General features: G+C 45.6%; 1 protein-coding gene across 1 annotated transcript; it reads right to left on the reverse strand.

The window, feature by feature from the left end:
- Nucleotides 1-10,319: 10,319 nt before the first annotated feature.
- On the reverse strand, nucleotides 10,320-14,697 carry LOC124226030 (E1A-binding protein p400-like). Its single transcript, XM_046638816.1, has 2 exons — nucleotides 13,888-14,697; nucleotides 10,320-13,347 (listed from the first exon to the last, which is right to left on the reverse strand). The coding sequence occupies exon 2, from the start codon at nucleotides 13,321-13,323 to the stop codon at nucleotides 11,845-11,847; it is 1,479 nt and encodes a 492-aa protein (XP_046494772.1). The 5' UTR covers nucleotides 13,324-13,347; nucleotides 13,888-14,697; the 3' UTR covers nucleotides 10,320-11,844.
- Between the last annotated feature and the right edge of the window lie 1,410 nt (nucleotides 14,698-16,107).

The raw sequence follows: 16,107 nt of genomic DNA on the forward strand, positions 1-16,107 counted from the left end.
CCCACACTCTCTATTTCTACCCCTTCTGTGGCCTCTGTCTGTGTCCAGCATGTGTTCTGGTCACCTGTTTACAGACACCCTGTCTTCCGAGAGACACTGTGAGAGGCAAGGACGGGGCTCCCCCGCGTTGGTCCGCTCCTTAACACCTCTAGACACAGCCTCACGCCACGCAGGCACCCAATGGATGCTATAAAGTAAATGAAAGGGTATAAACTATAGAGTCAGGGAAAGTCTTAGAGTTAGTAATGAAAAAATCAACATTAAATAAGCAATATTTAATTTAGAAATCTATTACCTAATACAATGACTTCTTGAGTTCTCTTAAATACTAGAATTTCCACGAAGTTTACTGTTCAAACCTACCTTCTTGGCAGCGGCCACCTTCCACCTCCTCTCCTGGGCGAAGTCGGTGGCCATCCACTGCACTTCCCCCAGCAGACGGTCCCAGTGCGATCTGGGGCGCGGCGCCTCCTGCAGTTTTGGCAGCCGCCTCACTGACCACAGGCCTGTTTTCCTCGACTCTGCTATTTGCTGATGGATCTGGTTTTCCTGAAAGGCAGGAGCAGGACCATCTGCACCAGATGGAGTCACAGATCAGATTACGGTCCAATCCTTGCATCACTTGTTTAGACTAGGAGACTGAGCAAGAACCCGTGAGTGGCCTTTCACTTCCCTAAAGCTGTCACCCTGAGATTCCCCCTTGCGGCTCTGCTGTAGTCTGTCAGCGCCGCCTGCAAAGAACCGGGGTCCATGCCTCTCGGTGCACCTCTGGTGACACTGCCACACTGATGTTCCACCCTCACGGGATTACAACTTAACGGAGGAAGTTACTATTGTCTCTTTCTTACAGAGAAGAAAACAGCAGCACAGAGAAAAGCTGTAACTTATCCAGTATCTCATCACTAATTAGTAAAAAGTTTCAGAAAATATTTAGCTATCCTGACTCCTAACCCAGTACACGTTCTGTCAAAACCTGCTGTCTAGTATTGATAACTAAATACAATTATTTTTAACCTGTCTTGACTTCAGAATAGAATCCATTTCCAATTCTTTCCAACTATTCTTAGAATTACAGTAAAATCAGATGTACTCTAATATTCAACACAAAATAGGGCCAAGATGGTACTAGCCCATTATAGCCTACCTTTCCCACCAATTACAACTGAAAACTTTGGTTAAACCAGAAAAAGCAAACACTCTGAAAAGTAAACAAAAGCAAGAGGATTGTGGAGATTTAAAACTTAGAGAAGCAAACCACGTAAAGGTGAGTTTCCAGGTTTTCTTTCCCACTTTCTCTCATGGCTTTGCCCCAAGGGGGGGAACCCTAGGTGTGGAGCTGGGCAGCGCCGTGTGCACACAGCTAAAACGGGGACCCCCATTTAGAGCTCATCGGTCAGAAGTACTGGGGACAACCTGAGACTTGCGATTGGCGTCTGAAATGTGGCAGTCTTGTGGGACTGAGCCCTTAAACCATGGGGTCTGACACTGCCTCCAGGCAGATAGTGTGAAATTGAATTGAATTGTAGGACACCTAGCTGGTGTCAGAGAACTGATCAGTGTGAGAAAACGCCACATATTTGGTGGCCAGAAGTGAAGTGTGAGAGTAAAGGAAAACAGTGAGTTTTATCCTCAACATTACGCATAATAATCAAAGGGTCAGCTCACAAGAAGACGTAACAGTCCTGAAGGTGTATGGACTGAATAACAGAGCGATAACACACATCAAGCAAAAACCAAGAGACCTGAAAGGAGAGACAGACAAGTCCGCAACTGTAGCTGGAGACGACCACGTTCCTCTCACTGCTCAACAGAAGAGGCGGAGAGAGAATCGGACAACACACAGGACCCCACAGCACGATCGCCCACTAGGCCTGCTTGGTGTTTAAAGAATGCCCCACCCAACAACAGCAGAACACACAGGCGTCTGAAGGACACGTCGGACACTCACTAAGACAGACCGCAGTGCACGCCATAAAATAAGCTTAAGCCAATTTTTAAAAATCTAAATCATACAAAGTATGTCTTGGTCATAATTAAAGATGTCTAGAAAACCTCAAATATTGGAAAATAAAACATTTAAAGCATGTAAAACTTTTGGTAACGATTAACATATTACACACATTTTATATCTATACAAAAAATGATAAAAGAGATCACATCTACAATATCATTGTAAATGTAGGACAAGGTTATACTTCAACACCTTCAAGAAATACACAAAGCTTCTTAGAATGTAAGATCTCAGATTATTCTACCAAATATATTTTTTCTTAGATTGAAATGCTAATGAAAGAAACTTCTGTTCACAGTATCCCACCGAGCTAATAAATATAAAGTTATAGCCACATATGTAATAGTGGCGCTGCAACGTTTCTTCAGAAGTATTATAAAATCTTTTCTTTTAGATTCGTTTAGAATATTATAAAAGTTGTGTGCAGACATTTCCAAATTTTAAAAATATATAAAAGGGCACATAAATTTATCCAGATAGTCCAGTAAGATTTAAACTTTGTTTAGCATAGAATTCCTTGAAAACACACAAACATATTTACACAGCCAGCTCCCTTAGCTGACAAAGGAAAATCAGGCTATTATACACACCAGAAAACTGGATGGTAGGTGTTATTCAGGGTCACACCCTGACTGAGGTGATGTTTAGGGTCACACCTTGACTAGAGTGATAGGGTCAGATCCTGACTGAGGTGCTATTCAGGTTCACATTCTGACTAGAGTGATATCGTGCTTCCTACCCCGACTGAGGTGATTTTTAGGTTCACACTTTGACCGACGTGAATTTTAGGGTCAGATCCTGACTACCGATATTTAGGTTCTGAGTCTGATGGGAGTGATATGTAGATCCACACCCTAGCTGGGTGGCATCAGGGTCACACCCTGACTGGAGTGACTTTTAGGATCAATATCCTGACTGGGGTGAATTTAGGGTCAGATCCTGACTGAGGCGATATTTAGGCTCAGAATCTGCTAGGGGTGATGTTTAGATTCACTCCCTAACTGGGGTGATATTTAGGGTCACATTCTGACTGGAGTGACATTTAGGAGATTTATGTTCACACTGTTTAATGTTTAGGTTCACACTGTGATTGGGGTGACTTTTAGGTTCACACCTAGATCAAAGTGATAGTTAGGGTCAGCTCACGACAAGGTGATATTTAGGTTTATAGTCTGCTAGGAGTGATATTTAAGGTCACATGCTGACTGTGGTAATATTTAGGGTCACACCCTGACTGAAGTGATTTTTAGGGCTGACAGCCTGACTGATGTGATATTCAGGGTCTGATTCTGACTGAGGTGATTTTTAGGTTTATACCTGAACTTGCGTGACATTTTGGGCCACTACCTGCCTGGAGTGATCTTTAGGTTAGGGTGCTGGACACCCTAACTAGAGTGAAATTTAGAGTCACACCATGATTGAGGTGATTTTTAGGTTCACACCTTGACTGAGGTGGTATTTAGGATCATATCCTGACTGAGGCATATTTAGGTTTAGAATCTGATGGGAGCAATACTTAGGTTCTATCCTAACTGAGGTGATATTCAAGGTCACAGTGTGACTGGGATCTTATTTAGAATCACACCCTGACAGCAGTGATTTTTAGGGTCAACATCCTGACTGGGGTGACATTTAGGATCACACCCTGACTATGATTATATTTAGTGTCACACTCTGAGTAGGTGATATTTCGAGTCCCACTTTGGAGTGATATTCAGGTTCACATTCTGACTGGAGGGATAGTTAGGTTCACAAACTGACTGAGGTGATTTTTAGATTCACATTTTGATTGAGGTGATATTCAGAGTCAGATCCTAACTAGGCAATATTTTTGTTTAGAATCTAATGGAAGTGATATTTAGGTTCACACCCTAACTGTGGAAAGATTTAGGGGTGCACTCTGAATGGAGGTCTTTTCATGGTCACATCTTGAGAGGGGTGATACTTAGGGTCACACCCCGACTAGATGATATTTAGAGTCCCACCTTGAATAGAGTGATATTTAGGTTCCAAAATAACTGGGGTGATATTTAGGGTCACACTCTGATGGGATATTTAGGTTCACGTGCTGACGGAGGTGATTTTTAGGGTTAACAGCCTGACTGAGGTAATTTTAGGTTCACATCCTGACAAGAGTCATATTTAGGTTCAGATCTTGACTGGAGAGATATTTAGATTAACACCCTACTAGGGGTATTATTTAGGGTCACCCCCTGACTAGGTGATATTTAGAGTCCCACCTTGACTGGAGTCATATTTAGGTCATATCCTGACTGAGGTGATTTTTAGAGTCAAACCTTGACCAAAGTGATATTTAGAGTCAGATCCTGGCTGAGGCAATATTTAGGTTTAGAATCTAAGGGGAGTGATATTTAGGTCCACATCCTAATCGGGGTGATATTTAGGGTCATACCCTGACTGAAGTGATATTTAGGGTTAACGGTCTGACCAAGGTGATATTTAGGGTGACTCCCTGCCTGGGATGATATCTAGGTTTACAGTGGTTCACACCCTAACTGGGGTGAAACATAGGGTCACATTCTCACTGGGGTGATACTTAGGGTCACACACTGACTAGGTGATATTTAGAGATCTACCCTGACTGGAATGATGTTTAGGTTCATACCCTGACTAATGTGATTCTTAGGTTCACACCTTAAAGCAGGTGATATTTAGAACCAGATACTGACTGAGTGATATTTAGGTTTAGATCCTGACTGGGGTGATATTTAGGGTCACATCCTCACTGGCATGATATTTAGGTTCAGTTCCTGACTGGAGTGATATTTAGGTCACACTCTGACTGAGGTGCTTTTTAGGTTCACACCTTGACTGAAATGCTATTTAGATTTATACCCTGACTGGGCGATATTTAGGGTCACACCCTGTTGAGGTTATATTTAGGGTCACACCTTGACTAGGGTGATATTTAGTTTTAAATCCTGGCTTTTCCTCCAACTATCCATCTGTCCTTGGATAAATCACTTAAAACTCTGTATTCAGCTTTTGATTTGTTCAGTAAGGGGATCACAAAGTCAATCTTCCTTTTTTTTTTTTTGCTTAGGAGGATTCATCCCAAGCTAACATCTTTTGCCAATCTTCATCTTTTTGCCTGAGGAAGATTTGTCCTGAGTCAACATGTGTGTCAATCCTCCTCTATTTTGTATGTGGGTTGCCACCACAGCATGGCTGCCTACAAGTGGTGTAGGTCCGTGCCCAGGAACTGAACCCAGGCCAACATACTTAACCACTAGGCCAAGGGGTCGGCCCCAAGACAATCTTAATTTTTAACATTATTTTAAAAATTCAAATATTCTAACCACCTAATTTTTATTTTCTGATTAAACCTACTAGGTGACTCCACTCTGTCTTGGAACTTGTGAAACTGCCTCAGGGCCCTGTATTTCCATGCGACACCTGGGGTTGCCCATTCATTTTAACATTGTGTCTGTGCCTGCTGCATTTTTATAGAGTTTCCCTTAAAGACTGAGTTAATCTTTATTACCTATACCCCAATCATCTAGCTGCTTCCCACCTAAAGCACACTGAATAAGTACTCCAAGTTAGTGATCAACCTTTTTCTAACCAACCAGATTCAACTCGACAATTAGTACTTATTCTTTGGGTAGGGTGGTATTGAAGAAATAAACCTCAAAGGTAAAACTAACACTGTCTCTTCCGGCCAAGCACCAGAAGACCATCCCAAGCGCCTGAAGCCTCTGTGCCCCCTCCTGTCTCACCCCTGCTCCCAGGCCTAAACATGACAATGCATGCAGCGGGGCCAGGCACCGAGCAGAAATAAAGAATGACAAGAGGGGCTGGCCCCGTGGCCGAGTGGTTAAGTTCGCGCGCTCCACTGCCGGCGGCCCAGTGTTTCGTTGGTTTGAATCCTGGGCGTGGACATGGCACTGCTCATCAAACCACGCTGAGGCAGCGTCCCACATGCCACAACTAGAAGGACCCACAACGAAGAATATACAACTATGTACCGGGGGCTTTGGGGAGAAAAAGGAAAAAAATAAAATCTTTAAAAAAAAAAAAAAGAATGACAAGAAAAGGAGCAGGGAAGGGGCGGAGAGGCTGGCTAACAGAATGAGGGGGGGCTGGAAAGGGCGGGAAGAGAGAGATGAGAGACCATCACAAACACGAGTTGCAGGTCTCACTCCTGCCAACGGAAGCGCCTAGTGAGTATCCCGCACACTTGGGCACTTGGCTGAAAGCACTTTCACGCTTTACTCTGCGCCGTCCTGTGCTCCTTCTAATATTTTCTAACTCATGTTCCAAGAAGACTCAAGGGCAGAAACTTCGGAATGCTATTTCTTTTGTATCTGCTACAATGCAGATCACTAAAGAGGAGGTGACAAAATATTTATTAAGGTGAAAACCAGGGCTTCCTAAATGCTTCCACAGACAATAATCAATTTACAAAAATTAAAGAAAATTCACATTCCCCACGGCCACTGGGTTTGAGACTCACACTGAACTCAGTTTCAGTTGTTAAGAACACGGGTGTGAGAAGGGAGCTGAGCAGCCTGTGGTCCGTGTGTGGTCCCAGCACCCCCCAGGGCACAAATGGAGCGCGGCTTTCCCCCAAGACGGCCCCACCTCTGCTCACGAGAGGCCCCTGTCCTTCCGCCTCCTCCAGGAGGACCCTTCCTCTGGACTTTACATGTGCTGCCAAGGCCACACCTGTCACTTTGAAGTAAAGCTGTGTCGTAAATGCTCCCTCCCTCACTAGTCAATTCTGTACCATCAATGGTGCTAGTTGATTGAATATTAAAACTGTGAACGTCTTCAGCTGTGTGTACATATATATTCAGTGCATATTTTTCTATAAAAGTATACAGCACACCCATTAGGATGGTTGCTATGATAATTAAAAAAAAGAAAAGAAAATGTTGGTGAAGATGTGAAGAAATTGGAACCCTTGTACACTGCTGGTGGGAATATAAAATGGTACAGCCGCTACAGAAGACAGTATGGCAACTAGTCAAGATACTAAACAGAGGGTTGTTGGATCCAGCAGTTCCACCTCTGGGGATAAACCCAAAAGAACTGGAAGCAGGGTCTGGAAGAGATACTTGCACACCCATGTTCACAGCAGTGTGATTCCCAAGAGCCGAAATGTGGAAGCAGCCCAAACGTCCACAACGGCCAAACGGATAAGCAAAGCGTGGTCTATCCACACAGTGGAATATGATTCCAGGCCTTAGAACAGAGTGGGGGCCGGCCCAGTGGTGTAGTACTTCGGTTTGTGCACTCTGCTTTGGCCGCCCGGGGTTCACAGCTTGGACCCTGGGCGTGGACCTACACATTGCTCATCAAGCCACGCTGTGGTGGCATCCCACATATAAAATAGAGAAAGACGGGCACAGATGTTAGCTCAGGGACAATCTTCCTCACACACACAAAATAGTAATAAATTAATTAACTAATGAACAAATTCATTTTTTAAAAGGACGGGCTGGCCCAGTGGTGTGCTGATTAAGTTCACACACTCCACTTTGGTGGCCCAGGGGTCACCATTTTGGATCCTGGGCACGGGCCTGCACACCACTCATCAAGCCACGTGGGGGCGGCATCCCACACACAAAAAAACACAATAGAGGAAGATCAGCCACAGATGTTAGCTCAGGGCCAATCTTTCTCACCAAAAAAAAAAATCCTGACACTGTATGAACCCACTTACGTGGGGACCTAGAGGAGTCAAATTCACAGAGGTGGAAAGTCGAATGGCAGGTGCCAGGGGCTGGGAGGGGGATATCGGGAGCTGTTGTTTAATGGAGACAGTTTCAGTTTGGGAAAGTTCTGGAGATGCATGGTGGTGATGGTTGCTCAACAACGTGAACGTACTTAATGCCACTGAACCGCATGCTTAAAAATGGCTAAGATGGTACCTTTTATGTTCTGTGTACTTTCTTCTCAGTTTACAGGAACATAGTAACAGCTGGGGTTTTCAGGTACTTCCTTGTATTCTGAAATCTAGAATCATTGTTCTTTGCTACTCATCCCCTAAAATATGTCTAAAGAACAAAATAAACTCACCCTAGCAAGGAAATAATTTAGAAAGTTTTATTCTTTTTTAAAAAGCAGACAAAGAAAGGGAGAAGAGAGAGGAGAAAAATCTATCACAAAGAGGCCACAATCATACAAAAAGCATAAAAAAGCAAATGTATCAGAAAAGCAAATAAAACTGAAAAACATTCCAGCTGAAAAGTTGATAGATGTTAGCCAATAAACCAGAGACAAATACTTCCTAATTTCAACAACAGTAGGAAAAAAATAACATAATTCATGCATTAAAACTTTGAGACTTCATGAAGTCTTCTCAATATGTACTTTCAACTACAAAGGACAAGCTCTTAGAAAATATCTGGATTCTGCCAGAGAACACCAAATCCCCAAATCCGAGTGAGGAAAATCTGGGATGAAACAACATTTTAGAACCATCGAAAAGTACCTGAAATGGTTGCTGCTGGGATGAAAAAGCAGCAGAAACATTTGGAGGAAGCTGGGTTGCTATAGCAACAGGAGTACCAGTCTGCCCATCCTTTCCCGTCACAACCTTTACCTGAGAGAAAATATTTGAAGGGAAAGGAGGCAAAAGGGGAAATCATTTTTAAACGTTTCAAAGTGATCGATACCAGCATCTCACACTCAGACGGTGGGACCGCACTGCGAGGGGACATAACTGGGTTGCCGCCATGTGATTCTAGGTGAACACAGTTGAGCACATGGTTACTCGGCGCTGTTAGCATGAAACTGGGCCTCAGCACTGAAAAGCTTTGTTTTCACTCCAGTTTAAGTCCATTTCAATAAGACACGTTTAATTGTCGGCAGGTAACAAGTTAGGTGGGACAAATGTCTCCAGTGGACAGTCACAGGCCTGAGCCCAGCAGGGAGGGGACGCCAGTACTGCAGGCCACTGGGGAGGACACATGTGGGGGAGGAGAGAAGGCAAATGACACACACATGCTCTGAAAATCTAGGGGCCAGCCCTGTGGTGTAGGAGTTCAGTTCAGCGTGCTCTGCTTTGGCGGCCTGGGTTCACAGGTTCAGATCCCAGGCATGGACCTAACCACTCGTCAGCCACGCTGTGGAGGCATCCCACATACAAAGTAGAAGAAGATTGGCAGAGATGTTAGGTCAGGGCAAATCTTCCTCAAGCATTAAAAAAAAGAGGAAGATTGGCACAGATGTTAGCTCAGGGTGAATTTTTCTGAGCAAAGAAAAAAAAAGAAGAAAAGAAAGAAAGAAAATGTACAATCTCTTAAAAACACATTTTGATCTGATAAAGCAGAACAGAAGGACAAGCTAACCTACATTTCCATGATAACGCACTTCTTAGAGTTAAGCAAATGAGAGTCTTTCAAGAGGAATATCTGCTCCTTGTCCAGAGCATTCGAATGAACAGATCCTTAAATTAAATTGACTCAAAGCTCACAAGGGGAGACACAAGAAAAGAAACTGGTCCATCCAGCTAAACACATCTACAAGTCAGATTGTGATCATACATAATAAAAACTGAACCTTAATATTTCTCAGTACCCTGGAAAAAATGAAGACTTTTAAAAAGTCAAATAAGATGGTAAATTTTATGTTCTGTATATTTTACCACAATTAAATTTTTTAAAAAATCAAGTTAACTCTGTAATCAAGCGAGCTTGAATGAAATGTACAAACATTTCCCGTTCTTCCAGGAACCTGCAATGCTATTGCTAATCAAAATACCTAAAACAGCTGACCTTGGCTAAACGTCTTGGCCTTAGTAGGAAATCTAGTTCCGTTAGGAGGCAGTGAAGCCTTTAACCTTACACAGAAGAACCATACTGCGGAAGTGGGAGTGTCAGGCATTTCAGCGCACTGGGGCGTGGCCAGCGATGCCACGATGGGGAAGAGGAGACTGAGCTCTGAGGTCCTCTGACTAGTGTCCACGCTGAGGGGACGTGCTGAGGCCTCTGCCCGAAGTTTATTTGGAGGCCAAGTCACCCGAAGTTGAAGGAGATAAACTGTTAGTCGAGTTTGCTCCTTCTTGGAAGGTGAGAAGCCTCTCACACGTCTTCTCACACAACTTTAAAACACTGAAACGGAATGTTATGGAGTAGTCTACCTTACTGAAAAGGTTAAAAGGGACAGAGATGAACCATTCTCTTTTTTTTTTTTAAGATTTTTATTCTTTTCCTTTTTCTCCCCAAAGCTCCCTGGTACATAGTTGTGTATTCTTCGTTGTGGGTCCTTCTAGTTGTGGCATGTGGGACGCTGCCTCAGCGTGGTTTGATGAGCAGTGCCATGTCCACACCCAGGATTCGAACCAATGAAACACTGGGCCACCTGCAGCGGAGTGCGCAAACTCAACCACTCGGCCACGGGGCCAGCCCCTGAACCATTCTCTTGATACTCACAGTTTCTGATACATTGACAACAAATATATCACTCAAAGGTGTCAAGGGTAAATCCCACTATATTGAGAAGCAAAATTAGAAAAACATACTGAAGAAAATAAAGCATTAATACCTCAATACAGGTTTACAGACTGACTTCTAAAGCACTCCTGAAAATCTCCTGAAAACTTGATTTAATGATTTTTAAAGTTTTTAAAAAATATATAAACATAACTGCTCAAAGGTTTGAAAAGCGTGTTTTGACTTGTACCAACTCTCCAAGTAAATAACCCCGGGGCAGAGTTACTTAATTCCACTTAAATAATTTGGTTGAACTCGATACTTGCCAGCCCCCGAATATCTTACGGCTGGACGAAGTCGGCTAAGAGAGCTGGCGCTAGTGGGGCGGACTTAAAACACACAGGCACTTGGAAGGGGAACAACATGACGTGGAGGCAATATGCACTGAGAAGTCTGGGTCTCAGTAAATGTGAGCAGAGCCCAGCATCCTCTTGTGAAATGACGGTCAAATATGGACTCCTGAGGTGCTAGTCAGATTCTATAAGAACTTGTTTCTATTCTTCCAAAGTGACGTTAACAGAAGAATTAACCCAACATTAGTCTGACCAGCAAAGCTTTCAGAATGCTTATCTTCCACGCTTCTTGCTTCTCACATAATCGACTTTCTAAGCGGAGCTTCACCTTCTCCCACAAGGTCTGGAGGACACAGCACTCCAGTTGTCATTTAGTTCAGAATATTCCATGATTTCCTTTAGGATGTTCTCTTCCACCCAAGAATTCCTTAGAAGTTCCTTAGTTTCCAAACATAATACATTTTCTAGATAATTGATTTCTAATTTTGTTCACTGTACACAGAGGACGGTCCAAATGGGGCTCTTGAAAATTCTATTGAGGCCTCCTTTGCGGTCAGTTCACAAAAAATGTCCACGTATCTTTTAAAAGAATTATTTCACTTTGTTGAGTGGAAGTTTTTACACACAGACACACATTTATATCTAAATATGTACACATACACATAGTCAAACAGGATAATTTATGTTGTTAATTTGTGTTGTTCACATGTTCTATATCCTTATAATTATTTTATTTCCTAGATTTATTATTTTCTGTGATATCCTAAAATCTCATCATTATAATTGTGGGTTTCAGAATTTCCCCCTTAAATTCCATCAGTTGTGCCTCACACATTTTGAGTCTAAGGTAGACCTGTAACTTAGAGACTCTAACACCAACGTGTGTGTGTTCAGGATTCTCAGCTTCCGATCCTGGCCAGGCCTGCCGGCTGGCACTACACAGGGGCCTGTGGGCGCCACCACTCCGAGCAGCGCAGCCTGGGCCAGCGATGGGAAGAACTGGAGGGACAGTTAGAGGGAAGGGCGAGTGGCCGGCACGCAAGTGCTAGCGGACTCAGCTACGTGCAGGGCCCCTGAACTACCCTCCATAAACAGGGGGGCCTCTGCACATCTCTAAGACAGCTATCCAGTCACTACAACAACGACTTGGTGTAAAAGACACCAAGAACACTCGCTTTAAGATGATGCTACTCTGAATTTCACTTGTGGTGGCAGAAGCCATGACATCCATTTCCATGACGAGAATTTTTACCTCATCACTAATAACTTCAGACTGCTGCTCCTCCTCCTCTTCCTCAGGGTCCAAATCGTTCTGCCTAAGATAAGCTTGTAACGGGGCATAATGTTTCTTCTTAAAAGCTAAGAAATCCATCATGTTCCCTTGAAGGTGTTGCAAGAAAAACAGTTCGATCAAATACTCCTTGAAGGCCTCCTTCAGCGCCTCCATCTCTCTGTAGTGGTAGTCCAGGCACTGCTTCCTCATCTCAGCCAGCTCCTGGGAGGCCGGGGGGATCTCCTCCAACTTCTTGGGAGCCTTTCTCACCCCCGCACTCCCCGCAGACGTGAGAGGAAGGCTGGAGAGGCCCAGCGGCACTGTGGTCCTGGAAGGGCTGGTGGGGGGAGGTGGGGACATCATCCCAAATGCTGAAGTCCCCCCAACCCCGACTCCGACCCCGGGAAGCAGAGGTCTGGTCAGCGGCGGCCCCTGCAGCACCTGCTGCTGCTGGATCAGCTGCCCCTGGATGATGCTGCTGATCTGGGGTGGCAAGCTGGCCGTGGTGATGTGGCTGGGGCTGGCCAGGGGCTGCAGGCCGGCCCCACCCGAGGCCGCAGGGCTCTGGGGTCCCAGGTGGTGGACGGTCCCCCCAGATTGCGCATGGAGCTGCGAGAGTCTCCGTTCTCTGACTGAGATGGGAGTCCCTGCATGCTGCAGCTGCACCTGGGCTCCCTGAGCCATCTGGGCGAGGCCCGGGCCCTCCTGAAACACAAAGTGCCCGCCACTGGAGGGGCTCAAGCTGATCTGCCTCACCAGCACGCTGGCGTCCACAAAGCCCCCGGTGGGGCTGCTGCTGCAAAGGCCCAGGCCGGGGCCAGGGGCGCCCGCCCGCACGCTCTGCAGGCCCGGCCCCGGCCCAGGGCTGGGCTGGGTGGGGCTCTGAGTCTGCACCTGTTGGGACAGTGGCGAGGTAACCTGGATGTACGACGGAGATCCATGCTCAAACCGCCTCTGCTGGGCACTGAACTGAAAACCTGGAGAGGTGGGGCTGGGGAGCGGCAGAGGGGCGAGCGTGATCTGTGGGCTTCCTCCCACCACCGGTCCAACATTCTGAAGGGCGATGCTCACGTTCTGCCCAGCCACCGGACTCCTGTTCACCAGCTGCTGCACTTGGTAACCGGGTGACTGGGGTGCAGACGGGCTCGCCGATGGTGCGAAGGGTGTGGCGGGGGACTGGGGTGGATTTGGATGGGCCTGCTGTTCCTCTCCTTCGCTGCTGGTGAAGACCCTGGACCTCTGCAGCTGGTGCTGGACATTCTGAGGGCCGCTGCCATGGTGCATTGCTGCTTCTTTATGAAATAATTCCTAAAAAAAAATGCAGACAAGATAAAATTCAGTGAGGCAAATTTTATTTCTATTCGTCTTTCTAACTGCTGCTCACAGGCATTTAGAAAGTCTGACTATCCCACCACAAAGCATACCCTAATTACCCGCTTTACGACTAGGCAAGCCAGCTGCCATGGTTATTAACAATTAGGCACAAACTGATCAGGTAGAAAAATTCTTTACAGTGGAGCAATTTCAGATTAAAATAACTGCTTAGCAGGAGATGTTCAGTAATACGTTTTGACATCAAATTTTTCATGAACTAAAGAGTCTACTTAACTCAGTTCTACTGGCTGGTGGCTTCTGAGCTGATGGTCCAAGGACAGGGACAAGAAGGAGCACGAGGAGATGAAGGGCAGCGGGTCGCACTTGCTGAGGCCAGGCCTCTGTGCTCCGGGCAGGTCTAAAGGCTTTCCACCCCTCAGCTCACTGACTGCTCATGAGAAAGCCACGAGGCCAATTCCACCATCATCCCATTTAACACAGAGGGAACTGAGGCCACGAGAGGGGAACACTTGCCTGAGCTGAGAGACAGCAGCCATCTTCAGGTCCAGGTGCTCCAGCTGCAAGGCCACGCGCCCGCCACTGAGGCTGGCACCTGGATAAGTCCTACCGAGACTCGGCCTTGCCCTGAGCCTGGATTTGGATATTGTCAACCAATCTCAGTGCTGGAGCAGCAGAGCCCTGGATTTGCGCCTGCATGAAGGCTGAACATCTGCTGACAGTTTTTGGCATCTACCCTGGAAACGAAATCCTAGAGGGACTCAGTGATTACCACTTGGTGGCTAGCTCTTGGTGGAACGCAGTGAATGGAAGCAGACAGAGAGCTTCTGAAGTAGTTGTTCCAGAGACAGACCAGACACACGGTGCAGAGGGACCTGAAGCTCCTGTGGGTCAACCTCCAGCTCCTGCACGGTCGTGACTTGGAACTAAAGCCCAGAACACAGAAGTTTCCCCACTACCAAATATCTCTTAATAAAGTACAGGTATTATAGACAAATGCATTTTATAAGACAGCTCAGATCTCATAATACATCAAATAAATTCAGGGGAAACATTTAAAAGTTGCCATAACACCACCAACTACTGTAGCTGCCTTTGCCAAAGTTTGATGCTCAGAGATGCTCATGACAGTGTTTTATATGAAAATTGGATGTAAATTCAACACCAAATAGAAGGGAACAGTGCGTCAGTCCTGGGATGATATAGTTTGCACTCAAGGAAATTACTATAAAGAGTGTTTAAGAAGTAAAATGTGGGGGCTGGCCCGGTGGCTGAGTGGTTAAGTTCGCGCGCTCCACTGCAGGCGGCCCAGTGTTTCGTTGGTTCAAATCCTGGGCGTGGACACGGCACTGCTCATCAAACCACGGCGAGGCAGCGTCCCACATGCCACAACTAGAAGGAACCACAATGAAGAATATATAACTATGTACCGAGGGGCTTTGGGGAGAAAAAGGAAAAAAATAAAATTGAAAAAAAAAAAAAGAGAAGTAAAATGTGGGGCCAGCCCCATGGTGTAGTGGTTAAGTTCAGCATGCTCTGCTTCAGCGGCCCGGGTTCAATGGTTCAGATCCTGGGTGTGGACCTACACCACTCGTCAGTAATCACGCTATGGCAGCAACTCACATACAAAATAGAGGAAGATGTTAGCTCAGGGCCAATCTTCCTCAACAACAACAAAAGAGGTAAAATGTTTGTGTTAGATTTCAAATGGAAAAATTCAAGATACTAAATTATGTAAATCTTTTTTATTTTATTTTTTTGGTGAGGAAGATTTGCCCTGACTTAACATCTGTGCCAATCTTCCTCTGCTTTGTATGTGGGATGCCTCCACGGCAAGGCTGGTGAGTGAAGTAGGTCCTGCCCAGGATCCAAACCTGAGTACTCTGCCTGGTGAAGCAGAGGGTGCAGAACTTTAACCACTCAGCTGTGGGTCTGGCCCCCAAAATTATGTAATTTTTAAAGATTTAATAAAAAGACTCAAAATATGTGGATAGATGGTTGTTGCTGTGTTGGGCAGATTATAACAATTTTTTTCCCTTTTTATACTTTTTTGCACTTTCTAAATGTTCTATAATTGGTATACGGGTTTTTTTACATTCAGGAAAAAAAATGTTTTTTTTAAAAAATTGCTTTTGCTTAGTAAGTAAAGCCAGGTAGGCAAAATTTTGCACCACTCTGAACTTGGTAAAATAATAACTTCTTAAAAGATGCAAAGAACCCATCCCTGGGGGACGACGGAGTAAGTACGTACGTCCTCACTGCGGACTGCTGCGCAGCCATCAATCACTGCCTGTCTGTCTCCGACTTGAACAGACGCTGGAGACACTGCTGAGCGCAGAGAATGGGGCAGGCGCGAGGGGGCAAAGAAGACTAAGGAGGACGGGGCAGAAAGGAATTCTCAAGTTTTCTACATTGTTTGAATTCTTCTTATGAGGATGTATTCTGTGGTATTTAAAACTAACTCACAAACATGCCTCATTGCAAAGTACAAAAACATTACTTGGCAAATCAAAGTTCTCCGCAGCGTCTGGAGACTCCAAGCAGCCGGCAGCCGGCACTTGCAGGTTCTCGCCTGCAGCCCGGGCCCCCGGCGGCCGCCCTTCCGGGGGCGAAGCAGGCCCACCGCGGCCACGCGGGCACCTGCGCACCGGCCGTGGGTCAGCACCAAGGACAGCGGCCTCCCGGGGCGGGGCGGGGGTCCCCGGAGCAGGGGTCACGGAGGAGGGGGGGCGACTC

Source organism: Equus quagga, chromosome 15 (genome assembly GCF_021613505.1).
Source record: "Equus quagga isolate Etosha38 chromosome 15, UCLA_HA_Equagga_1.0, whole genome shotgun sequence".
NCBI classification, from domain to species: domain Eukaryota; kingdom Metazoa; phylum Chordata; class Mammalia; order Perissodactyla; family Equidae; genus Equus; species Equus quagga.